General features: G+C 35.7%; 1 protein-coding gene across 22 annotated transcripts in view; it reads right to left on the bottom strand.

Moving 5' to 3' along the window:
• The window catches only part of LOC108596018 (longitudinals lacking protein, isoforms N/O/W/X/Y), a 59637-nt gene that overhangs the window by 25315 nt on the left and 8479 nt on the right, over window positions 1-25843 (bottom strand). For 9 of the 22 annotated variants that reach the window (XM_017981356.2, XM_017981358.2, XM_017981363.1 and 6 more), the window contains exons 2-5: window positions 23607-24019; window positions 23155-23539; window positions 22437-23087; window positions 22283-22366 (exon numbers count right to left, since the gene is read on the bottom strand). In XM_017981356.2, the coding sequence (XP_017836845.1) occupies window positions 22283-22366; window positions 22437-23087; window positions 23155-23539; window positions 23607-23780 (1294 nt within the window). In that variant the 5' untranslated portion in view covers window positions 23781-24019. Of the gene's footprint in view, window positions 1-463; window positions 1855-2855; window positions 3177-3677; window positions 3998-7688; window positions 7921-8020; window positions 8223-9655; window positions 9943-10691; window positions 10780-11351; window positions 12335-12841; window positions 13591-15509; window positions 16342-16638; window positions 16912-17002; window positions 17097-17287; window positions 17653-22282; window positions 22367-22436; window positions 23088-23154; window positions 23540-23606; window positions 24020-25245; window positions 25400-25843 lie in introns of those variants that run through there. The other 13 variants (XM_017981353.2, XM_017981351.1, XM_017981352.1 and 10 more) reach the window with 12 other exon arrangements.

Here is a 25843-nt window from a genome sequence, read left to right as displayed (position 1 = left end):
GCTAACCACTGAACTTTTGCTGCGAAGACATTTAGAAATTAGTTATATTATATACGCGTAGATTGAAATGTAATTAACTTATGTTAAAACTAATTGTTGTTGGTTTTTGTTTTATATATTTGATATTTCCATGAAAATACTTGCACATCATAATGTTTTTAAAAATATATATATTTTTGTAATTTTTGAAATTAAATTATTCAACATAGTTGTATGTGTTTGTATGTAAATATAAATTAAAGCCCGACGAAAAAATATAATGCACTTCAAAATGTAATGTAATTGTAAGTAATATAAAAAGTTAATCGTTTTGTTGTATTTGGATATATATATAGTCTGAACTTAAGCAATTAATCAACAACTAAGTAAAAAAAAAATAACTGCATAGATTAACAAAAATTCAATGCAATGCAATAGGCAAAAAATAATATTAAATGTATATAAATGAAATATATAAACTGGTTGAACATAATTAAATGTTGTTGTGGGAAGAGGTGTGTATGTGTGTGTGTTTGTTTGTATGTGTGTCTAGTACTCACTACAACATATTTGTGTTTTGCCCTTAGATTTTGCGACCGCGCTTGCTTTCCAGCTGCGGCTTCTCGGGATGATGCTTGCGCACATGGACGCCCAAGTTGCCACGCTGCTTGGCCTTGTAGGTGCAGTAGGGGCATGGATGGCAGGGCTCCTTGCCACCGCACTCGACGTTCTCGTGGCGACGCAGCGTGGACTTCCAGCGATACTTTTTGCCACAATGACGACAAACGTAGCGCGATTCGGGATCATCGCAGCCGCCCATGGAGCTGTCGCTCAACGATAGCTCATAGGTCATGCCGCTGGGATCGCCGCCAGTGTCGGACTCTTCTTTCATGGGACGTGTGGTGAGTATGGTGTAACTCTTGCTGGCATCATGCACACTCAGCTCCTCAGGTATAATCGTTTCAACGCCAGTGCCATCATCATCCTCATCATCATCATCGTCATCGTCTTCAGTTTGCAGCTGTATATGATGATGCTGCTGTTGCTCCTGCTGCTGCTCTTGTTGCTCCACCACTACACTGCTCTGATGATGTTGTATATGATGCGTTTGCAGCTGCGTCAGCTCGTGCTGCTGCACTTGCAGCTCATGCGGCTCATGCTCGATGGTTGTGATGTGCGTTTCGCCGCCGCTCGCTTGCATGTGCTCGGTAATTTCGGAGGGTGCAAAGCCAATGCCAATTTTGGTGCCATCGGGCAGCTCAATGTCATCGATTTCCGCATACTTAACCAGATCACTAATAATAGCAGCCGACGCGTTTGGATTGTTCAGATCAATTTCGCTAATCTCATACTTGGTGCCATCGGCCAGCTCGTGATGCTGATGCGTTATGGCCTCGTGTGTCTCCACAATCTGCAGATTGCTGACAGTGGTTGCCGGCGCAATAATCTTGCCACGCGAGTAGCGTATGCGCGATCCAATGTTCGGCTTCTGTTCGCTAATCTGCACATTGCGCAAACCCACCAAATTGATGGTCTGACCAGTGTGCGTATTAATAATGCTTTGTACTTGCTGTGCGCCCTGCACCAACTGCTGGTGATGATGTTGCTGCTGCTGCTGCTGCTGTTGCTGCTGCTGCTGATGATGGTGATGCGATGTCACTTCTGTTATATGCAACTGTTGCGTTTGTTGCTGCGGCTGATGATGTTGTATTTGCTGCTGCTGTTGCTGCTGCTGCTCTTGGGGCACATGTTGTATTATATGATGCGGATGTATTATGGTGGTGGTGGTGGTGGTGCCGCTGGACACAGCAGCGTTGCCGCCGTGTGTTGCAATTGTGGTGGAGGTTGGTATAATTTTCTTTATGTTGATAAGCTCTGTAAGCAAAACAATTGTAATGCAATTAGTTAAGTTAAAACTTTATACTATAAAAACTCCCCAATCTATAAGCTTATAAAATTTATAAACAAAAAACTTAATTTTTAAATTCTAAATGTTTTTGCAATCATTTTTTTTTATAGTCGAATGTTAATAGTTTACATTAAATAAATAAATAAATAAATAATAAATAAAAAAAATATTTTTTTTTTACACTTTTTGTTACACTTATATTACTAACATCTCTCAGTTATGCTCATTGTCTGTTTTTGAAATTTGAATTGCTCTTGTTTACTTATACTTAATTCAGCTTTTAATTTTTTTTTAATTAAATAATAATAAATTTATGCTCATTTCAATATATTCCATTAATATTTGAAATATTTGAATCTAATTCCACTAATTCAATAATAATTGTTATAATTAGAAAATTACTAATTAAAATTTACATTGCAATTCACGAAAAATACCAAGCAGACCTTAATAATATAATTAAATTTAAACACAGTGTCTAGGCATGTGGTGCTGCATAATGTCGCTCGCTATGTGTGTGTGTGAGCCATAAATTTTTTTTAATATATTTGTTAGTAAATCTTTTAACTCAAAGCAATTTTTGTGTGCATGATAAAACGTTAAGCTTAAATTTCAAAGCAAAACATTTTTAAGATCTTTTATCTTTATTTTTGACAGAGCTAAAATTTCGAAACAATACTGAAATACTTTTGTTAAAAGAACTTCAAGCTAAAAATTCGCAGCATTTTTTTAAATAATATTTTGAAATTGAAATAGTTTTGATAAATCTTAAATCTATAATCAAAGCAATTATTGTTAAAAAAAAATGTAACTTTAATTCAAAAGTTTTTAAACATTTTTTGCAATTTAGATTACTATATTTTTTTATAATATAGGAACTGCTTAGCTTTTTAAGCTTAAACTTTTTGGGCAACTTTTATGCACAAATTAAAGCAAAAATATTTTTAATAAGTTTTGAAACACTTACCGCATTCCGAAGAGGGCAACTTGATGGGCGTATTTGTCAGCGTGGTCAACGTGGGTTTCACTTCCGCATGCGCTGCAGCGTTTAGAAGTTCCGTTATCGTTTGGGTTGGTTGTCCGGCGGGTCCAGTGACAGTTACGGCTGCCGTTGAATTCTCATCGGTGTCCAATTTGGCAGATGCAATGCTGCCCAGTTTCTTGACATGCAGCACAAATCCATCTTTGTTTTGGGTAATGACAATATCGTTGCTCTCCAGTAGACAATCGTCCAGCTCGAACTCGTCCGGGGTGCCCTCAGTCTGCTCGGATTTGTCTTGCTTGGCTGCTGCAATGAAATGCAGGTGAAAGGGAAGGGGTGTGGGACATGACAACAAAAGACAAAAAGTTAAACATTAGTATTATTTTTTTTAATAGTTAATTGTAAGTTTACCGCAGCTATAACTCGTAGTGCCCTCAACAGCTCAAAAACGTCTGCTTCAGTCTTAATTATAATATATGAAAAATTTTGCATTTGACAAAAACAACAAACAAATGTTTTTTAGCTGCTTTAAGTTTAATGTCATAAAGGTGTGTATGCAAAAAAAAAACCAATAGTTAACAATGAAATAAAAAAAAACACCAAAGCCAAAAATTATTATAAACCGTGCCCCTATATAAATATATAGAATTGAACGCTTTGCTTAAAGACTGATCAATTAAGACAACATTTCATTTGTACAAAATGCATTTTATTATTACAAATAGCAAAATAGCAATTTGCTTATGACTAAGCGAGTCGCCACACCTTGCAACACACACACACAACAACAACACACACAACACATCATAAATGAAATTGATATCACAATTTATTTGCCTCGAAGAGGTGACGCGCTGCCTGCAAAGCGCCAGTGATGGGCTGCTCCGGATGCTGCGTTCTCATGTGCATATTGAGGCTGTGCTTATAACGTGCCACATACTGACAATGCTGACACTGCTCGGTGGGCTGGCGACCGCACTCGAAGCGCAGATGACGCGACAGATTCTTCTTATAGGTGTAGGCCTTGTCGCAACGCGGACAAATATGCGCGCTGGACTGGCTAGTGGACTCCAGCTCCAGCCTGTTGAGCGTGGTAAGCGACTTAACTGAAAGCGTCCAGTTGTGTTCTAAAAAAGTTGCAGAAAAAGAAAGTTAATAGGTTAATAAATGTGCAAATAGCTTAGCATATGCTACTAAAAATAATAAATACAACATAAGAGTAAAGTTGGCTGATGAATGTGATGAATTTATTAACTAACGTTAAAGCAGTAGCAGGCGTTAGCGTTAAGGCGTTAGCTTTAAAGTACAACCAATTAAATTTACTTTACTAAATACTCAATTTAAATAGCTTTTTACGCTTACCAGCATTTAAATAAATTAAATTTTGTTGATAAAACACCACACAGTTGCAGGTAGTACCGTCTACTATGCATAACGGTAGCAATTTAACAATTGACCTGACTTCTAACTTATTTTTATATATAGCACCACACTCAATAAAATTAATACTATAAAAAACATTTCCATTTTTTTTGTGTTCTTTTTGGGGTTTCAACATTTCAATATCAATCTTTATTACGGTTTTTGTTTTTTTTTTTTGTTTTTGTTTATTGTTTGTTTTTGTTAGCACTTTCAACAAATTGTTCAAACATGTTTGTGTATATAAACATATTATTATGTATAATGACTTTTATGCATTGCGCAAAATATAACAATTATTGTTTATTCTTCTTCTTCTTCTTCATACGTTTTGCACAAATTTTGTCTAAAAACAGAATCTCAAATGTTGTTTTGTTCATTTTTGTTTGTTGTTGTTATGTTTTACATACGTGTTTGATAACATTATCAGTTGGTTTTAAAACTACATTTTTTATTATTATATATATGTATATATATAATATGTATATTAATAATATTAATTGTTGTTGTTTTTGTTGTTGTTCTTGTTTTTAAGGTACTAACAATATCAGCTTCGTCAATGTAAGTTTGGTTTCTGTTATAAATTGTTTTTGTTTTCGCCTTTTCCTTGATTTACGTTAACAATAAATATATGTATATTGTATATATATATTTATATAAACACTTTTTTTGTTCATTTTGTTTTTTATTTTTAAATATAATATTACGCTACAAAAAATAAACAACATTCCGCTTTTGTTACAATTACATGCCTGTTGTTGTTCTTATTTTTTTTATTGTTTGTTCTTTTTTAATTTTAATTTTTATTGGGCTTGACTTTGCTGTTTTAATATGGCAAATGTGGATCTTAATTGTTCCAAATACACTTTTACTAAAAACTTGTTTTCATTTTTATGCATGTATATGTCCTTGTATATATGTATTTGTATATATATATATGTATGTGTTGTATATATATTTTTGGTTGGTTTCTTTGGAGTATATTTTGTTCATTATTTTGTAACTTATGTTATGCTTTAATTTTTTTAATGTTTAACTTTTGTTAATTAGCTTTAAACTATGTTCTTTTCTTTTTTATATACTTGTACATATAGTTTAATAATTAACAATAACAGTTTTCAAAACTTAACTTTTAAATCGAACAAAATTGAAGCTTATTCAAAAATCGTTCAACTAAATTAAAAGATCCAAAAACAAAGCAACAAAAAATGTAATGTAATAAAAAATTATGATAATAATAAATTAAATAAACGTGTTTAGTCTATATAAACTTTAACAATGAAACAAAGCAAAGAATTAATTTAATTTAATTTAATTTAGCTAACGCGCAACAAGTACTTAATTAATTAGTTTAACAAATATGTTTAGTAACAGCTTACGAAAAAAAATATAATTAACTAAATTGCATTAGCCCCGCACACATTTAAAATATTTATATTTAACAATTTGTCCAGCGCGTTATAAAATTTGGCTTATTTTTAACTATATGCAGGTTAATAATTTTAACTATTAAACAATTGACACACGCACGCCACAAGACAAATTGTTAACAAATTGATTATTTATAAAAGGCCTCATTTTTGAACTGTTGCAAATTAACAAACAAATTGATGCACAATCAATTGTTTTACAAGTAATGTAAATTTGCTTTAATTATATATTAGATATATATATATATTGTTAAGTGTGTATATTTTTGCTAGCTTCAATTCGAGTTACAATTGTTGACTATTGCAGTTATATGTTCTATAGTTATAAACAATAATAAAGGTAAAAGAAATTATAGCTGTGCAACAGATAAAATGTAAAATAAAATTTAAAACAAAAACAATGTTAGACCCTAACTAGTTATTATTTAGTTGCACTTTAACTGCCTGACTTCAACATCATATGTATATATCTCCAATTATGTATATAGTAGTATAATTTAATTTAATTACATTTAAATTGTTTACATTTCTTTTTTAATGGCACTCTTAGCAATTTTGTTTACACTGAATTTAATTTTGGTGTTTTTTATAACAAACTTGTTTCGCTATTATTGTTATTATTGTACTTGGTTAAATACAAAAATTAATGTTAAAATTAAAATTGTATGTTTGAAAAATAAATCTGCTGAGTATATATGTATATATGTTTCTCTCTCTATGGCGAGGCAGCATTGAATTAATAATTTCATTTAGTTGACCGCTGAGTTTATAAATTTTTTTTTGCATACAAAAATTGTATTTTTATATTTGGTGGAGTTTACGCTGAATGGCACACATACACACACACACGCACACATACACACATGCATTCAATGCTGCCACACATGCTATGGAGTATGCATTTTGTTAATAAACATTAAACTTTTGGCTTATTGCAACAACAGACAACAAAATGTTTCATTATTTGCTAACATAGCAATTAAATATATATATATTTATATATATGTTTTTTTGTTTATATGTGTGTGTTTCATTTGTTCTGTGAACTAACAAATCGTTTTTTGGCCTCTATGTAACTAACTAAAAACAAGTTTTTTGTTCTTGCGCTCACACTAGATAACAACAGTTAACATACATAATATGCCTGTATATAGCAACAATAACGGTAATATACATTTTTTCTCATACATATATATAACATAACATACAATTTGCTGTGTTGTTGTTGCTGTTGTGTGTACTTTTGTAATTAGTTTATGGCTTTTAGCTTCTTTAAAGTTTTTGTTTTTAATTTTTATAAATATATAGTTATATATTTGGCAACAAATAAACACAGTACGTTTTTGTTATGTGTATAGTGTGTGTGTTTGTTTTTTAAATGTTGTTAATTTCACTAAGTTGTTGCTCTGTGTGTGTTTAATTTTAGACTAAAATTACGTAGTTTTGGTTAGTTTGACTAAAATTGTTTTTTTGCTCTTAGCTTCCTTTGCATCTGTATATAACGTGTTTTTTATAATTATAATGTTACGGCCTCTCAATTATATTTTATACATTTAACTATATTTTTTTGTAGTTTTTGTTTTTTTCATTTTACTAAAATTCTATAAAATGTTTCACTGACTGCAGCTATACATATAATATAATATATGTTTTTTTATATTTAGCTACGCTGTGTATTTGTTTAACTAACTGTTGTTGCTGCTTCTTCGTTACATGTTTTTGTAAATACTACATATATATATATAGTGTATATGGGCTTATACTTTGTTAAGTTTTAGTTGTTTTTTTATATATTTTTTGTTTTCATAAATGATGTGGCATCCAATAAATTCGTTTTGTTGTTGTTATTTGTAATTGTTGTTCATTTTGTTATACTTTAACTAATTGTTATGCTCTATATAAATTTTTTAACTGTGTTTTTTGTTCATTTTGTTGTTCTTATTGTTGTTGCTGCTGTTGCTGTTAGTTACAATTTGTTCATTGTATTGTTTGTTATTTTGTTGTTGTTGTTGTTGTTTTGGTTTTGCTCAACAAAATGTGGCGCATAACGCTTATTCTATTTGATTTTAAAGAAAACATTATCTCATAAGTAATATTTGACACAGACACCGGACTCAAGGTGCCGCTTTAGGTGGGAGCTTTGTGAAAATGCTTTGCCGCACATCAGACAGCGAAATTTTTTTTGTCCACCACATTCATATCTAAAGTTAAAAAGAGTTGAGAGAAGACGCAGCACATAAACAACAAATTCAATAAACAGTCACACCATATCAATCAGATATATATAGCTTATAAACTTACCTGATATGTCGTTGCAAGGAGCTGGCATCTTTGTAGCTCTTGAGGCAATTAAATCTAGGGCACTGATAGCGTCCATCGGGATTTATGAACTTGAATAAATCCGAAAACTTAAGCTCATACCAATAATCACGTATAAGCGCATGAGCTGAGCTGCTCGTGGGTGGCGGCGTTTGGCTGGAGTTGGAGGCGTAACTTCCAGGCGCTATAAACATAAAGAGCAACAAACAAATACAAGTTAACGTGTTGTTTTAAACATATGTATTATATATAAATTTAATTTAAACAGCAACGCTGCTTGACTAACATCGAGAAAAAGTAACAAGTTCTGTTTTTGGCTGTTAAAAGTTAATTAAATTAAATTAAAAAATTAAATGTTTGTTGTAATATTTACAGTTAGTTTGTGGTTTGATTTTTTGGTATTTTTTTTTGTGTTGTTGATGAAGCATGAGGCTGAGATTTTGATGCTGGATGCAAAGTGCAGCGAGTTGTTGTTGGCATTTTGTTGTTGGCGCTACTTTTTTGGTTTTTTTTAATGAGTGGGCGGCTGTGTATGATGATATATATAGTATATATATGCTGTAATGAAACATGTTTAGTAATAGCTTAATAAATAACCCGCTAGCTGCATAACAATAACTAAAGCTGCACACAAATTTTTTGTTTACAATTTTATTTCAGTTACATACAAAAAATAGCGTTATATAGAAAAATGTATAAAAAGTATGTATAAAAATAGTTTTTTATAAATATTATGAAAATATATATATGTATGTGTATGTGTATATGTATGTGTAGATGACTAGATTGGACTTTCAAAACTAATTCTATAGCTTATCAAAATTTTCGCTCACAACAAATGTATATGTGTGTGTGTATATAACTGTATAAACTTTAACTATAACTGGTTAAGCTCAGCAATATGCGATTTCAGCTGCTTTAACTTTAGTATACAAAATTGACTGCTTTATATTTTGGCTGTATATATTTGAACTATTTGCTTTGAATTGTACTGTTTGGTTGCATTTGTTGACTTGAGTTTTTTTTTTTTTTGTTTAAGCTAGCAAAAAGGAACTTACAATTTACAGCTCTGCACTAAATATAAAACTTAAGCTTAATGCTTAAGGCGTTGCCTTTATAAATATATATTTTTTTTTATATTTTTGCGCTTTTAGGAATGTTAGTTTACAAAAGTGCCTCTTACTACTCTCAGTAGTTTATAGAAAATTCTTTTCAAAAAATGTTTTGACTTAGTTTTGTTGCTTTGGACTTGTTTTTTGCTTATATGTTAAAAAAGTTAAAATAGTTGAGTATATATAAAACTTATGTGACTAACAAATGTAGCAAATGAGTTTGCATTTTTGGCTTTGGGGCGCGAACTCAAATGCAACGCACAGAAAATAAAAAAAACACAAAAACTTAAGCGGCGCATAAAATTTGCATAAATTTGCAAATTTATGCGCATGCAAATTGGCGCACAAAAATAAGCGTACAAAAGTGAAAGTTTAAATAAAACAAAAACAAATATAAACTTTAGCAAGTGTGACTGCAGCAAATTTCAATTCAGTACACACTTTGTGCGTTGCTGAGCAGCTTCAAGTAAACTTAAAAAACTTAGTTTAAACAAATGAAATCAATCAATGAAGTTTAGGTTTATGCCGTTTCCCATTTGGTTTGTATGCTGGCCGATTGCATTTGGAATGCCAGGGGTAGAAAATCCTTTTTCATTTTGGCAAAATGCGTTTTAATATGTTTGGTTAGATTGTCGCTGCGCTTGGCCGCGTAATTGCAGCTGGGACATTGGAAAATTGGACGTTCGGTGGTGAAGCGACACTCGAAGCGGCGATGGCGACTTAAACTTTTGCGTGTCTTGTAGGATTTGCCACATTGATCGCAAGCATGTTGATACCAGGTGAGTACAAAATCTGCAAAAAATATGTAGGGAGCCACAGCAGAGCGAGAGAGAGGGGGGAAGAGAACAGCACAGCACAACACAAAGTGTAAATGAAGTGTGTGATTGTGTGTGTGTGTGTGTGTGTAAATGATTTAATATAATTTAATATATAATGTAAATGATTTAATATTATAATGACTTATGCTTATGACTGTTGTTTTTTGAACTTTCTTTGAGCAAGTTATACTACTTTAAAATAAAAAGCTTAAATACATTCCAAAACATATAACACATATACAATAAAATTGACGGTAAGCATAAATAAAAAACTTAAATTAGCGTGCCTGCCCACAAAAAAATATATAACCCACATGTACATTATATAAATATAGCACAAACTGTTTGGAACAGTTGTTCAGAAAAAAAACATCGAGTGTTAAGAAGTTTATTATATTGAATAAAACACACAAATACATTTGTATATATTTTAAAAGTATAGTAAGAATAAATGAGTTGTTTTTTTTGTTTTTGTGTGAGAAGCGCATAGAACAAGACACAAAAAGTAGCACAGAAACAAACAAACACAAACTGTAGTCTGCATTTAGGCGTTGCTGCTATGCGTTTGTTTGCTTGTGTGCGTGCAGCTAGAACAATTAAGCACCCATATGTATAATTTAAATTATAGTTTTTCAAAAAAAAATATTTATATAGTAGAAGACGCAGACAGTAGTAGCATATAGTTATATAGATATGTGTGTAAGTAACAGATATTACACATACATAGATAGTAGTAGTAGTAGAAGTAGTAGTAGTTCATGTGTGTTGCTTGCAGCCCAAGTAACCATAGGTAGAGTAGAGAAGTTTTTATCTAAAAGAAATTTAGTAATAAAAATAGGTTAGTGAAATTCTCTGTACAACAAATTTTCGTTTGCAAGCAAAAACACAAAAGTTGACAGCAATCAAAAATAATAATAATAGCCAGCTAAAAAAACAATAAATATAAAAAAAAAGTTTTGCAGCTATCAAATTCGCTTTATTCAGTTAATTTGGTTGAAACGCACGTCATTTAAATTATATACATATAGAAAATATATAGTTTATTTTAAATAATTCACATACACAGCTAAAATATATAAATAATTTTAGGTATACAGTTTGGTGGCATTTGGAAATTGCGCTTAACTTTAAATATGTCGATTTTTTTTGGGGTTGTTTAGTATTTGAGATTTTTTTAAATACGTCTTGGTTGCATAGCAAATCCAAATTTAAATCAATAATTAACTTAAGCAGCAACAACTAAATTGTTTATTTATGTGCATGAGTTTAAAAAACAAACTAAAGGCACGACTATGAAATACCCTTTGGCTAGCATAGTTAGCTTTGAGTGCGTTGCTGACTACGCACGCAGTTTAAATTAAAATAAAAAATATAAATATTGTAGTTGCTGGAATGTGCTGAGTTGCGTTTTAGAAAAATGTGTTGAGCTGTTGAGCGACGAAAAGTACAAAATTAAATATAAGCAAGCTTAAGTATAAAAAAGTCAAATATGTTGCTTTGGTTCATAAGTTTATAATATAAAAATTGTAATTAGTTATTGTTGTATGCAAATGGCATTGTGTTCATTAGACGCTCCTTGAGCAATGAGTTTGAAATAATTTGCAGGCCAAGCTTCATGTTCCATTCCTCGTCCAGCAAATTGTGCGCTGCTGCTTTGCCAGGGGTAAGCGGCTCCGGCTTGATGACGACGGCAGCTTCTGCGTCCGCCGCATTGTTGTTGGCTGCTGCTGCTGCTGCTGCCGCCGCGGCTGCTGCTGCTGCTGCTGCTGCCTGCTCTTCGACAACAGCAGCAGCAGCTGATATGGCAGTTATGGCGCCAGTTAGTCCATAGGTGGGTATGTTAACCAAATGCGGCGGCAACGGCGAATTGCAGCGCGAGTTCTCATCGCGTTCGTAGTGCTCCTTGCGCAGCGATAGATTCTCCGGTATGGGACTGTCGCAGCCATTGTGTGAACCAGCGCTGCCCACGCTGGCGCTGTCGCTATGACCCACAGCAGCAGCAGCAGCAGCCGAACCGCTCAATAGTTTCAGCTCCGAGTTGCGTGTGGAGCTGCCGCTGCTCGATCTGCTGCCACTGCCTGTGGTCTGCTGCGCTATGGCCGAGGGTATGCCATGCTTGGAGATCAGATGACGCACCATGTGATACTTGCGTCTGAAGCGCGAGCTGCAGAACTCACAATTGAAGCGCGGCGGTATGCCGATGCACTCGTCGCGCATGTGACGCTGCAGATGCCGCTTGCGCAGGTAGCTCTTGCCACATACGGCGCAGGGGAAACGCTCGCCGCTGTCCAGGCCGCCGCCATGCTGATCCAACAGATTATCGCTGCCAAACACGCTGTGCCCACCAAAGTCAAATTTCAGTTGCTCTACGTTGTTTGCAATTTTGTATGTGTGTGTGTGTGTGTGTGCGCGTGCGTTTTATGTTTTAGTTAATTTTATGTGTGTTGATGGGTATGTTATGTTTTTAATTTTTTTTTGTGTATGAAATGAAAATGAAAAGAAAAATAAAAAACATTGTGTGAAAAATTATAAAACGCAAGTTTTGCCGATTATTATATAGACTTAAACAAATATAAAGCTCACTCTTAAACTTAAACTTAGCTTAAAAAATTTCTTTTGGTTGAAAGTTGAAGTCTCAAATTTATACAAACAACGTTTACAAATTGCAAAAAAACTAAAAACTACATTTAAACAATTTTTACTAAAAAAAAAAAAAACAAAATACAACTAAATTACTTTAAAAAACAAATGACAAATTTACATACAAAAGTAACTAATTGAATTTAACTTAATTGTGTTTATTTAAATATAAAAATAAAAGAGTGTTGACCATTTCAATAAATAATTGTTACACATATATTTAACTTTTTTGCTAGCTGCTGCAATTATTATTATAATGAGTTATATACAATTTTCGAAGGCTGCGCAACATGCACAAACAACAGCGACAACAAATGCGCATAGCTAAGCTATGGCAACTATATAATCTATGATTTCTTTAGCTGATGTATGCCATGTTTTTGTCGCAAATGTAATTTCAAATCGTAGCGCCAGCTGCAATTGAAATTGCAAAATTCGCAATGAAATAATTGTACGCTCGACTTTTTATTGGCGCTAAGTTTTAACAATTGATTGTTGCTGTTGCTGTTGTTGTTGTTGTTGTTGTTATTGTTGCTGCTGCAACGCGCTGTTTTGGCTGCTGCTGGCAGCAATATGCTAGTGCTTAATAAATTAGCAAATTGATATGAAGCTGCTGCTGCGCTGATTTGACAGCCGCTGCAATTGCTGGCGCTGCATTGCAACTTGTTGCTATGACTGTTGTTGTTGTTGTTGCTGCTGCTGCTGCTGTTGTGTGTGCCTGTTGCATTCGCTTCAATATTATTATTATTGCCACATTTGTACATTCTACGTATTGTTATTTCTGGTTCATAAATTTCACGCATTTCTGTCAAATTTGTTGCTGCTGCTGTCGCTGTCGCTGCTGCTGCTGCTGCTGTCTGACTGTTGTTGCTGCTGCTGCAGTTGCTGCTGCTGTTCTCTGCTGCTGCTGCTGTTGGTCGCACTTTGCTGGCAGCCGCCGCCACAACAGCCGTCGCAAAATTACAGTACAACGTCCTTAAATCTGCAAGAATTGGTTTGATTTTTTGGTTTGTTGATTTCTTGCAGCTCAAATATTGCACTTTAATTTTTTTGTGTGTTTTTGTGTGTGTTTTGTTGTTGGGCTTTGACTAAATTTACAGCTATCTCTCACATACAAAAGTTAATTGTTATATAGAGCAGAAATTATAAATTAAAGTAACGCGCCGTACGCCAATTAAAAAAAATATATTGCTGACTTAAACTGGCAGAGTGAAGCAGCAATTTAAAAAATTTAAAATTTAACTTATTTATTTTAAGCAGCAAACTCTGCAAGCTTAATTCAACATTGGAATCGCGTAACTTTTGCACCGCATTGTACATTAAATTTTTTTTTTAAATTAGGTTATTTACCAGTTTGGAAAATATATGTATATATATGTATATGATAAATTAAATAATAAACAATTCAAGTTAATATTATGTTGTTTTCATAGTGTATGTGTGTGTGTGTGTGCGTGATAAATAACATGCATGTTTTGATAAAAAATTGAAAAACACATTTCGAGGTATTTCTGTATATAAAAAATTTTATTTATTATTGCATTTGCATTTAATAACTAATTTAGTTTTGGTTTAAGTTATTATACATTATTTTTAAAATAATATTAGTTTAACTTGTTTTTGATTTTTCGTTGCTGGAAATAAATATCGATTTGTATATAAAAATGAAAATACGAGAGAAATGCAAATTGTGAATGTAAAAAATTTGCACAAAGGACAAAGCCGAGTAAAGTTTGAAGTTTTGTGGGGAGGGGCTGAGCGCGCTCTTTGGTTAATTTTAGTTAGTCAAGTTACACACAATTAAATAAGTTGCCGTCTTTTGATACACACGCGCCAATGCGAACTAACAATTGGTGGATGTTGCTGCTGCTGCGTCTTCAGCTACGGCTGCTGCTGCTGCCAGCACCTGCAATTGTTGCTGCTGTTGCAGCTGCGCTTGTAGCTGCTGCAGCGCCTGCTGATGCAGCTGCTGCTGATAGTAACTGCGATTGGCGGCGGCAGCAGCAGGCGACGACGACGACGCCTCAAGCTCATCATCATCCAACACATCCTCATCGTCATCAACTACAAAAGTTTCTTGTGCTGGTTGCTGTTGCTGCTGCTGCTCCTGCTCATCATCCAGCATATCGAGATCAACAATATCGCCGTCAGCTGCTGCTGTTGTGGCTGCTGCTTTGACTGCAGCACGCTGCTGTCGCTTGAAGAGCAAACGCATGGCAATCTCTGGATGCTTCTTGCGCACATGTTGACGCAAATGATCCGCACGCTTGGTGCGATGCCCGCACACAGAGCAAACCATCGACTTGCCCTTGCCACATTCTTGCCGCAAATGGCGACGCAACGTGCCATGGCGACGATAAGTGCGATAACATTGCGGGCAAGTGAAATTCTCCTCCTGACTGACGCCGACGCTGACGCCAGCGCCGCCGCCAGCAGCAGCAACATTTGTGGTCGCGCCTAGCAGCGTTTTAAATTCATCAAACTGCGTTGCATATAATTTAAACATATGCGTCGATTGTTCGTTGTTAAAATGCATTTCATCATTGTTGCAATCATCCTGCAGCTTGTTGCAATTGTTGTTGTGTTGAAAGTCTGAAATTTGTTTTTGTTTTTTGTTGGTTCAACGTTTTTTTCGATATGTTTAGGCATTTAAATATATAAAAATTTAATTTAGCTTTAGTTATTTCTCATGCTTTTTCTTCAAAACAAGCAATTTGATTAGTTTTGTTTGTTTGTTGGTTAACAAAATGCGTAACAATTAAATTTTTAAGGCGCATAAGCATTAAATTGTTTTTAAATTTTGTTAAGTTTTTAAATTGTTGTAATAAAATTAATAAATTAATTTATTTTAATATGCATTAATTTCTTTTCTTGTTGTTCAAACAAAAACAAATTTCAAACAGGCAATAAAAATATTAAATTCACACAGCCGCAGCGCACTTAAGAGAAAAAGTGAACAGTTATAAAAAGAGAGCAGACAAGAGAGAGAGAGAGAGATCAAAGAGACGCTGCAGACAAAAGTCAAGAGCAAGGATTAAGAAATGAAAAAGCTGCACGCGTGTGTGTGTGTGATGTGTGTTGCTTGTATGTGTGTAAGTAGCGCTTGGTTTGGGTAGGGGGCGGGGCAGGCAACGAGCGCAGGCAAAAACAATTGAAATTTTTTCATATAAAAACTTTGGTTGATGGGAACTTTTTGGTCGTACGTCTGTTATTGTTAGTGTTGTGCTTATTTTAAAAGAAATATATATTAAGTATACGCAATTTTATTTTTGGCCTTTCAATATATATAAAAATATAGACAGCGGAATGAATGGTTGGCAAAACTAAATCATATATCTGGAAATATGCTTCTTGATCTTGCAATGACGATGCAATGAATCTTTGCGCTTAAAGCCCGCATCACAAACCGAACAACGAAAATTCTGCAACATGCCGCATTCAAACTCAATGTGCCGCTTCAGCGCTGATTGACGCGTATACGCATTGGGGCACTGCGGGCACTGCAACTTGCCATCGTCACGCTGCGCTGCAGCTCGCGCCAAAGTTCCAGCCGATTGGCTGCGCAGCTGCGGCGCTGCTGGCGTAGCAGCTGACGGCGGCAGCATTAATTTGGCATTTCTTCGTTTACGCGTGGCGCGCAGTTTGCTGCGTCGCACAGTTGGCACATATAACGGTAAAGCGTCTAGTTCTTGTTCGTAGTAAAGCGTTTGACTTAAGCCATAATCAAACAGATCTGCAATGATAATTGGTATGCAAATGGCAAGTCAGACAGAGAGAGAGAGAGAGAGCAATAACTAAAAAATAAAGGCATAGCTAACAAAATTCTGGTGCTGGCAAGGCACGACGACAAACTCAACAGCAAAAGAGAACTTTACAGCTCGTCGCTCTCTTAACTTTAATTAAAAAATGAAATTAGAAACCTCAAGCTCAACAACAAATCGCAATAACTTTTCGCAACCTAAAGCTCTCAACAACAAACAGCTCGCTTTGTAGTTAACTTTATTTATTTTATAAAACAATTATTTATGCATTTGTAGTAACTTAAATTTCTCTGCGTTCTTTCTACGGCTTCATTACGCCCTTGTGCACATAATAATAATGATCTTGCAGCTTGAAATTATAATGAAAGCCACGTCCGCACATGCGGCAAACATATTTCTTGGGCTGATTGCACTCTTTGCGCATATGACGCGTCAAAGTGCCCAACACTTGATATTTGCGACCGCAAGTTTGACATACAAAGGGCGCAACAGCATGGGAGGAGTTCGGCTCGTCGGCGGCGGCTGCGCTGCTGGCTGCAACTCTAAAGAACAACAGCAAAAGAGAGAGAGAATGGCGCTCAACAAATGGCTTGCATACAAAAAGAGAGCGTGAAAAAGAGAGTGCGAATTTACCTGCGAGTTGTTAACAATTTGCGCTTACGCCTGGACTTGTTGCGTGTGAACTCCAATTGAGAGTGAGCAAGATTGCGGCGTCTGCCAGCACGCACTGCATACCAAAGAGAGAGGGAGAGATAAAGAGAGCAGAGAACGACAGCTTAGCAAAAAGTCAAAAGTACAATCAAGTAGCCTAAGCGCTGCTGCTGCTGCTGCTGCTGCTAACTAGTGAAAAAAGCTCTTAAAGACGCCACGCATAATTTAACTTAATGCTTATTTATTTATTTTGTTTTGCTACAATTTAAATAATTGTTTTTTTCAAGTGCGTTTCTCACTCAGCTTGTGTGTGTGTAGATAATGATCTTGCAGCTTGAAATTATAGTGAAAGCCACGTCCGCATAGATTGCATACAAATTGCTTTGGTTGATTGCACTCTTTACGCATATGACGTGTTAATGTTGATAACGTTTGATATTTGCGACCGCAGGTTGTACACACGTGTAATGAGCAGTAGGAAGAAGAAGACTGTGCATTGGTGTTGGTGATTGTTGTGTGCGTGTTGTTGGTATTGGTGACAATTGGCGTAAATGTTTGTTGACGCTGCTGCTGCTGCTGTTGCTGCATTGCCATTGATCGTCTGGATTTTCTTCGCACACTGGGCTTTAAATCTGCCGTTAGTTGCAGACAAAGAGCGCGCACGCGTCGTTGATCGAAAGAGAGAAAAACGAAAAAAACACACATAGCGCTTTGAGCATAAAAGAGAAACACAACAAGCTTTAAGAGAGAGTTTCCTGCCTACAATATGCCCTAAGCAGTTACTAGCTAATTTAACTACGAACTTCGTTAGGAAGTTTATATTTTTTATATTGAAAAAAGCTCTTTGACGCTTTAATAAACATATATATTTTTTAAATAATTTGCAAGTTTAAGTTTGAAAGCAGAGTTAAGCCCACAGCTTGTGAAAAAAAATCAATCAACCAAACTACAAAGTTTATAAATATTTTGTTGTTTTTTGGGGGTTTTTGTACTACGTTTTTAAAATATTTTAGCAACCAACCATTTTGTATTGTTAGCAACCAACTACAAAGTTCACTTAATTGTATTTTTTTATGACATATCAACACACACACACATACACAGTTACAGTTACATTGCACTTTTTGATGCCAAAGCTTAGTGTTTGCATGTGTATGTGCGTGTTCGTGTCTGTGTACAGTTATCAACAAAGCTTTTAATGTTGTTGTAACCTATAAAAAAAAAAGCATTTGATACTTGTGCTTTCTTATGGGCCACAACAGTAGGAACCCCACACACTTCTCAAAGTGGGTCAAGGCCATGCAAATAGCTTTTGGGGCCACTCTACAAAAGCAAAATAGTCAAATTTCTTTTGGCAGCCAAGCTCAAAATTGCGTCAACGTAGTTTAAAAACAAACAAGTATAACTGCTGCTATTTTAGCTCTGCTATTAGACAATGCTGCTAATGAATTTGGGAAATACCAATAAACCAAAAACTGGTTATTGCAACTAAGAAATGAAACAACAACAAAAAAAAAACACATCATTTTTTGCTAGCGTCATTTGCAAATTATATAGCAAAAAAGATTGCAAAGAATTTAATGCTGTACAGCAAGCTGAGTAATGTTTGCAATTTATAGAAATAAAGCAAAGTAATCAAGAAAAAAAAAACAAAACAGCAACAATTGCTGAGTTAGAGAAAAATTCTATGCACGACCTTGAACTTGGACTCGAAATTTCAGTTTCCAGTTGTCATTTTTTATGGTCGCTGATTAAGGCAGCAGAAAAGAAAGAGCGCAAGAGAGAAATATGGGGGCACTTCCGGCGCAACGGGACGTTAGAATAGGGGAGATTCGCTTTTAATGCGGATACTTAAAAAAAAATTATGTAAAAACAAGCTTTGGAGCCAAGTGGTTTGACCAGCGAGCGAGCGCAGCAAATGACGCACTTCGTCCGACTCGAGACTAGAAATTCTGGACTTTTTTGTTTTGAACTTTTGAAATTTCACATAACGATGTATAACTAATCACGCTATATTTTATGGCTTTAGTCAAAAGAAAGTAATTTAAAACAAAAGCTTAACAAACACAATTACGAAATCGAATCGAATTTGTTTTTCTGTTTTGTTTGTTTGTGTGTAGTTTGTTTGGAGGGTTTGTTGGGTGTACTGTCTGGGAATTTATTATATATACTGTAAGTAATTTGTTTGGCATCGCTTCAAATTTCATGGAAAGAATAAGAAGGAACTAACGATAAAAACAGAAACTCAAGGCCACAAGAGAGAGCGTAATGCAAAAATAAACCAAGTTGAAATTTAAGATAAATTATAATAATCATAAAATATGTGTGTATATATATACAATACATATATATATATAGAAGTATCTTAATGGGTATACAACACTTAAGAATAATGCAGCGTAAGGTAAGATAAATGTGATATATGATTCATATGTATTTTTATAGTTTTTTGTGTATATTTTTCTTTTTTTTATAGCTTACCCTGGGGGACATAGAACAAAAGCTCGCGGCTCATTGCTTACATTACCTGAAAACGCTGTAAATTGTTTTTGGGAGTTTTTTTTTGGTGTTTTGATGAGTGGGTAGGCTGGCATAGGATTTAATGTATTGGTGATAGCGTAGGAGTGGGAAATTAACTGGGATTTAAACCAAAAAATGAAACTTAAAATCATAATTTATTTCATTTTCATTTTTTTTCGGCACTTCGCTCAACCGATACCGTCAAGCGAAGTATACTTACCTGAGAACCCAAAAGCGTAGAACCCACGTCGTACCCAAGTAGAGTTGTACCCTTAGTCAAGTGCCAGCTACGCATTTAAAGCAACAACTGTACCTCACTAACCCCAACTGGGGTATAGCTACGTGCTCACTCTGCTTGCAGCGGCGTTAACTTGACATTAGGCGGCGACGTCTTCTGCTCTGCCTCAGCTCAGCTCTCTGCTCGTTGACTTCCAAACACTTTTGCACTTGACTTTTTAAAGTTTTATAAAAACGCGTTGCAAGCGACGCTTTGCGCTCTATCAAGTGAAGAGAAACTGCAATTTGCCGCTTGCTTTGGGGCATACGAGAAAAACTTAAGCGCGACGCGTTTATGGCAAAAAAGCTTTGCCGCATTTCTCTTCGACGACACGAAACTTAATAACTAGCATTAAATTAATGAATAAACACAAATCAAAGTCAATAAATGAAACAAAAAAAGTCCCGTCAACCAAAATAAAGCAAAAATTGCATATATATAAGATATATAGATAAATATACATAAGACTAAAATTACAATTTAAAAAAAAACTGCATGCGTATTTTTTTTTGTTTTATAGTTTTTAAATATGTAGAAAAAAATCAACTAAAAGTGTGTAAACATTAGCACGCGTTTGTGGAAAGGCAGTTGTGTGGGTGTGTCTACGTGTAAGTGTGTGTGTGTGTTTTGAAATGGCATGAACATGGACACGAAACAAAGACATATAGAATTTGCATGAAGTATGTTTGTTATAAATGCATAAAACATAAACTAGAAAGATAATAATGCTTAGCACATTACAAAGTTTGTTAAAATTGCTTGAAGTGAGAAAGAAATGACAAACATTGAAAGACTGACGACGAAGCTAAACTAGAAACAAACTAACTGTAGACTCAAATTCGTGGGGTAGGGAGAGTGTAAGAGAAATAGAAAGAGCAACGCTGCAAGTGAATTATAACAAGAGAGCGCACGCCTAAGCACACACACACACTGACACACACACACACACACACACATTAGTGAGTTCTGGATGATGTGGCTACACTCACGCACACACACACGAAAAATTAGCAGCAAAGCCAACATAATAATATATATAAATACTAAACTTAAGCTTACAAACAAAAGTTTATTAGCGCATGTAGGTGTGTGTGTGTGTTTTTTATATGAATGTGTGTGTGCAGTTTGAGTTGACTGCAGCGTGTCTAATTGAATTGAAGAGAGCAGCTTTGCAGCTAACGGTATTTGTGTAGAGTTATGTTTGCGTGTGTAGAGTTGTTAGAAAAATTATAATTAAAGCAAATAAAACAATTGTTAGAGAACCAAATGCGGTACAAAAAACACCAATTACATAAAAAAGTATAGAAAAAATTACAATAATCAAGTGTATATATACATAATATAATTAAACAAATCATACGTAAAAATAACACATTTCATATATGAGCAAAATGAGAATTGATGTTGTATGGCATATTAATTGTTAGTCGTTAATTATTATAATATAGTGGTGATGATGGGTATAAAAGCAGTTTAGATAGTAGTTTGTTGTTTTGTTTGAATAGAGAATAAAGTAGTAGTAGTAGCATGTTTTGTTTTTGTGTGTACTTCTTTTTTTTTTTTTGATTTGTGAGAGAGATTGTGTGTGTATTAAAAAAATATATATGTTGTAAGTAGAAATATACAAAAAAATTATATAGCTAGTTGTCATACGAATTATGTGTGTGTAGAATTCTCATATTTGTTTCGCAAAAGAAATCATAAGTAAATTAAAATTTGTTTGTTAAGTTAGTTATATTAATAAAAATTATATATGAAATCAAAAATTGTTTAATAAACAGAGGTAGTAGTACTTTCAACTTGCACAAATTATTTCTTCTTTTTTTCTGGTAGATTCATAAATTTTTCTTTGTTTGCTGCGCACAACAAAAACAAAAATACGCCAAAAACCAGTTTAATGATTATCGCCGTCAAATATACGACGAACAATTAATTTTTTAATTATTTTCAAGCTGCAAAACTAGTTTTTGGCTATTTGTGTTTTTGTTGTGCTTGCAATTTCTTTTGGTTTTAGTATGTTTGTTGAAAAATTTTCTTGTTGCTTGTTTTTTTTTTTATACTATTTCTTTTGCCTAACAAAAATATACTGTCTCAATATAACGTTTAAGAGCTTTTTTCGGAGCACGACTTGGAAGAAGAAAAATCTATTTTTAGCAAATGTTTTGTGTGTTCAGAAATTTAAATTGCAAAAATAAAATATATGTATATTCAAATATTGTATTGTGTGTATTTTGTTTATGTGTTGATAGCATTAAGTTTTATTTTTATTTGCTGCTGCTCTACGTAAACTAATTTGCATTTGAATTCATTTTGTAGTTAAGCTGGTCGTCGTGCTCTGCTTTGCCTAAACTTCTAAACTTTTTCTTTTTGCTTTTTCATTTGTATATGGATATTATATATATAGATAGTAAGTATAGCTCGGAAACTAACTTCTCTTTTGATATAATATGCAATGAAAAACTCACCTTGTGGATCCCGTTGCTGAGCATCCTGTGCGGCCATTAGTCCAAGATCGTCCTGAGATCTGTCGTGTTGCCATGCTCCATACGCTATAAAAACATAATAGAAAATTCATAAAAAAAAATGTTTACTACAAAAAGCTGGCGCGCTAAAATTTACCTTGACTAGATCCTTCGCCACCCTGACTGGTGCCGGCCGCCTGGTCCAGCTCCTCCAATGTCATATCTTCCTCATCCAAAGTCAAATCCTCAACATTCTCATCGTGCGCATCATCATCGTATTCGGCCTTTGGCTCAATTACCATTTCAGTGGCTTGTATGCTGTTATCCTTGATCTTTTGTTTATGATTCGACTTTTCCAATTGTTTGACGACACCAGTGTGTGCAGCAGCAACAGCTGCGGCACTTGCAACACCCACATCCATATCATCAGCATCGCCTTCGGCGCCTTGATTCTCCTGCTGCTGCTGTTGTTGTTGTACATTATCGGTATTGATGGCATCGCTTGTGGTTGTTGTTGAAGTTTGCTGCTGCTGCTGCTGTTGTTGGGCGCCTTGGGCAGCTCCTGTCGATGTTAGTTTAGCGCTTTCAGTCTTTTTGGTAACGTTGCTGCTGCTGGTCAATGGCTGGTTCGATACTTGGCTGCTGCCGCTGGCGAGTGCAGCGGCGTTCGCTGCCACTGCGCTGCTGCCGCTGGCCAATTGAGTGCTGACCAAAGCGGCGGCGGTGAGGCCAGCGCCTGCTTGTTGGAGGATTGACTGATTGGAGGCGGCGGCTTGCAGTACGGATGAATTCGAGTTGTCATGCACATCTGCAGCAAAAACAAATCCAAAGATTAATAGGAAACGCTTGAGAAATTTAAAATTTTGTGTATTTACCATTTTCCATGCTGCGGCGACGAATTTTTCGACGACGACGCGACGGACTGGAAGAACCTTCACGTGAGCCAGACACATCGCCGGCATCCATGGCGCCGCCAGTTGCATGTCGGGCGCGCTTTGTCTGCTCCAGCGTATATTGGCCGCTCAGCTTGACGCGATGATGTGCGTCCGGCTTGGGGGCTGCATTGCTGCCACCGCTGCGATTATCGGACAAACCCTTGATCTGCAGCGATTCGGCGGCTTTCAATAGCGCGGCCAGCTGATCCTGCGAAATGTTGACCTCGCCGCGATACATGTAATCCATCATAGCGCGCAGTTCCTGATACTTGACATCCTTGAGTATAAATATCGGATGCTTGTCGTACTGTTCTTGCAGCAAAGTCTAAAGGAGAGTAACAACATGAGCACATGAGCAATGCTTCAAGAATTTACAAATTCTGTTTACTTACAGCAAAATAGGGACTGCATGCTGATAGCACCACCTTGTGGGCCTTGAGAAATTTACCCTCGGCGGCGAGCGTGCAATCGACTAGTGTCTCATTTTCTAGCAATGTATCGAAGACGCTAATTAGCGTGCTCTGATGGTTATTCCAGCGCAGACAAAACTGTTGATCGTCATCCATTTTGGCTTGTATGCACTTTAAAACGACGGGAGAGAGGAGTGGGAAGATGGGGCCAACGTGGCCGGCGGCTAAACCGCTTTGGAGTTGCGTGCGTTCCCCGACTGGTGCACTTTTGTTTTTCTCACGCAGCTTACGTTAAATCGAACGTCAAAAATTTTTGTTGCAGTGTAGTCTTCGAAAATTTTCCTTGCTCCTTGCTGTCTTGTCAAAAATGCTTGTAGATTATGTCAGTTTAAAAACTGTGAAGATAGCGAATATGCAAGTGTAAAAATTAGTCAAAAAGCCATTAAAAAATTGTATACTTGTCACACACACACACAAGCAAAATGCATAAAATAACAAATGGCAATTAATTTTCGACTCGCTTTTATGTTTTTGTTTCTAACGCCGCGCTGTGTGCACCGCCTCAAGGTCAAGTTCATGTTTTATTTCAGCTACAACAACAATCAACTGCTATTATCTCTTTTACACACACACACAAACACACGCTCAGCAAGATTATTATTGTTTTTTGTATATTGTTTATACGTGTGTATGCACATATGCAAATTACACAGTTTGAGCAACACACACACATACATATTTAAATTGTTCCCCAACAGCAGCAGCGCCATCTATGACGCCCAAACACACAACTGCAAATGCAAAAAAAAAATGTATTTCCCTTTCTTGCTTTCAAATACTTTTGCTGCTGTTTCTTGTTTAACTTCGCCTCATATGCTCGCAAACACAATCGTTTGCTTTGTCTCCCGCTCTCGCTCTCTCACACTTGCTTGCTCACTCCTGCACTCATAAATGTTGGGCGGCTAACGGATTTTGTGGCGTTGTTACAGTTGCTAGTGTTGGAGATCGATGGAAACGATAAATGGACGACACACACAAGCGAGAGACGTTACGACGACGTCGACGCTCGGCTAACGAGAGGCAGAGAGCATGGCAACATAAAGAGGGGAAGTTTCGCAGCCGACGCTGACGTCGCGCCGCCATCAATATTGCAGCCACATACACACGCGCACACACACACAAATATATATGTACGTGAATAAAACTTCTCGTTCGAGCGTTTGACTGTGTGTGAGTTTATAATTTTTTTTTCTTCTGGGGTTTTCGTTGTGGAAAATTTCACAAGTAGGCGCGCACACACACCAACACAAACACACATAGGCAAACAACGTTTTATGATTTTTCTGATAATTTTAAAGTTGAAGTATGAAGCAATCGCCGTCAGACACAAATACATATTTCTGCGTTGTTGTATTTTGTTTTTTTATATTTTAATGGTGCATTTAAAAATAGAACACATTTCATTAGAAGCGACGCACACACAAACTCATAGAAATATACTGTCAAACATATGCATATACAAATGTATGCGTGTGCTCTTTCAACTAACTGCACATTAATAAAGATTTCACAATTTTCACATTATATTTTCATTTAATACTCCATGCTACGCGAAACTTACTTAATGCGCAAGTACAATTTTCCTTTTAGTTAAATGCTGGCTGCTTTATGATTTTGTATGTATGTATGTAAGTAATTTCAGTTGGCCAGCAAAATCGCACGTCGCGATCTGGCCGTGCACACGCAAAAACCAAACAAGAGCTCCAAGCAAGAGCACGAAAGCAACTGTAACGACGAGCGATGAAGCAGAGGCAAAATAAGCCGATAAAAGAGCGTTCGATCCGTGTTCGCCTCAATTGTATGAGTTCGACTCAAAGGTTCGTCTCAATTGTATGAGTTGTAACCAAAGAGAGCTGCTGTGCCGACTTCAACTGTACTCTTCAACTGTGACGATGCTCTCAATGCAGGGGAAATGAACGAATTCGACCGATTGCGTGCTCTCTCTCTCTCTCTCTTGCCACGCGCGTTCGTTTTGGCATGCTCACTCGCTCGCACACACACACACACACACAGTATTAAAATGGCTGCCCAGCAGTTGAAGTTGCGGAGACAGAGAAAGGGAGAAAGAGAGCGAGCGTTTATTTTTTTTGTATGCGTGTGCGAGGCTCACATTTGGGGGCACGTTATGAAATTGCTAAATTAGGTAGGAAGAGTGACGG

Source organism: Drosophila busckii, chromosome 2R (assembly GCF_011750605.1).
Source record: "Drosophila busckii strain San Diego stock center, stock number 13000-0081.31 chromosome 2R, ASM1175060v1, whole genome shotgun sequence".
In the NCBI taxonomy this organism is placed as follows: domain Eukaryota; kingdom Metazoa; phylum Arthropoda; class Insecta; order Diptera; family Drosophilidae; genus Drosophila; species Drosophila busckii.
Note: the sequence above shows the minus strand (reverse complement) of the source record. Positions and strands in the feature narration are given on the sequence as shown.